We start from the raw sequence: 1,097 nt of genomic DNA on the forward strand, positions 1-1,097 counted from the left end.
GATGAAGGATGTGTCACGACTATACAGCAACGTGTGATTGTTTGCTGTTTATATTGACATTGGGGAGCGGTGACGAACAGCATGACTTGTCATTTTTGTGCTAAAACCACATGGGAAAGAATATTTTGTGTAAAATTTTGGTTTGTTTGCCTTCCCAAGGTTCAACAGAAACAAAGCCATTTTTATCTTTAAAAGTTTTGCTTTCTACGATTTTTGACCTCTATGGAAATTATTATATTGATTGTAGGTTTCAGTAATTCTTCATAGATTTCAAACATTTTAAAGAACAGAAATCGAAATTAAATCATTTATAATTTTAATGTACAATATATTAAATTTAATTAATTTAGTCTCCAGATTTTTTTTCTTCTTTTCTGGAGAAATAATAAAAGGTAAGTTAATACAAGGATAGTTTGAGCACTAGTCCTGAGTCACAGATTATTACTAATTAAAATAACTTCAATAATTCTTCAAGGAACTGCAGCAGCTCCTATCCTCTGTCCATATAAAGAGTAGGGGGAAAAGTAAGGTCCGAAGGAAGGAAGCTGTTGTGATGGAAGTCCCGAAGTAGGCGGTGACGTCACAGATTTGTAGGGATGATAACGGGAAGAGCCCATGACACTCAAAGGACTTAGGCTAGTTGGATAGGCCCTCCTTAATGAACCTGGACTGCTGGATCCAGGTGATGGAAGACCTAAGTGTGAAAGTCCAGGAAGTCCAGTTGGTGGCACACCATATCGTTCATAAGCCGCTGCCAAAGCAAGCGGATCTGTAGCCGTAGTGTGAGAACGAAGATGTTGTAAAAGATCTTCAGAGGTTGTGAATCGTTTTCCACAAGGTTCATTTCCAGGAGACACCCAGTTACAGACAAATGGTAGACCACTGTGGGCTGCGGTTAAAGATGGGTACAAGGATGAGGAAAATAAATGTGATCCCAATCCCTGAGCTGACATGAGACTGGAAGCTGAAAATGATGTCGGTGGCATATGTGGATATGAAGGTAATCCCATGCTGAGATTTTGCAATGCTTTTTCGTGTGCACACTGAGTACAACCTACAGCGGTACATGTTGAAGATAAATGTGAATTTTGGACAGT

At 39.1% G+C, this 1,097-nt stretch overlaps 1 protein-coding gene across 1 annotated transcript in view; it reads right to left on the bottom strand.

The window, feature by feature from the left end:
• Nucleotides 1-299: 299 nt before the first annotated feature.
• LOC133184385 (zinc finger protein 503-like) overlaps nucleotides 300-1,097 on the bottom strand; it is a 2,428-nt gene continuing 1,630 nt past the window's right edge. Inside the window, exon 2 of the mRNA XM_061319440.1 lies at nucleotides 300-1,097. This exon is cut by the window's right edge and continues 759 nt beyond it. Coding sequence (XP_061175424.1) covers nucleotides 471-1,097 — 627 coding nt within the window. The 3' untranslated portion in view covers nucleotides 300-470.

This window comes from Saccostrea echinata, unplaced genomic scaffold, assembly GCF_033153115.1.
Source record: "Saccostrea echinata isolate AGI-Se365-2 ecotype Australia unplaced genomic scaffold, CSIRO_AGI_Sech_v1 ptg000010l, whole genome shotgun sequence".
In the NCBI taxonomy this organism is placed as follows: domain Eukaryota; kingdom Metazoa; phylum Mollusca; class Bivalvia; order Ostreida; family Ostreidae; genus Saccostrea; species Saccostrea echinata.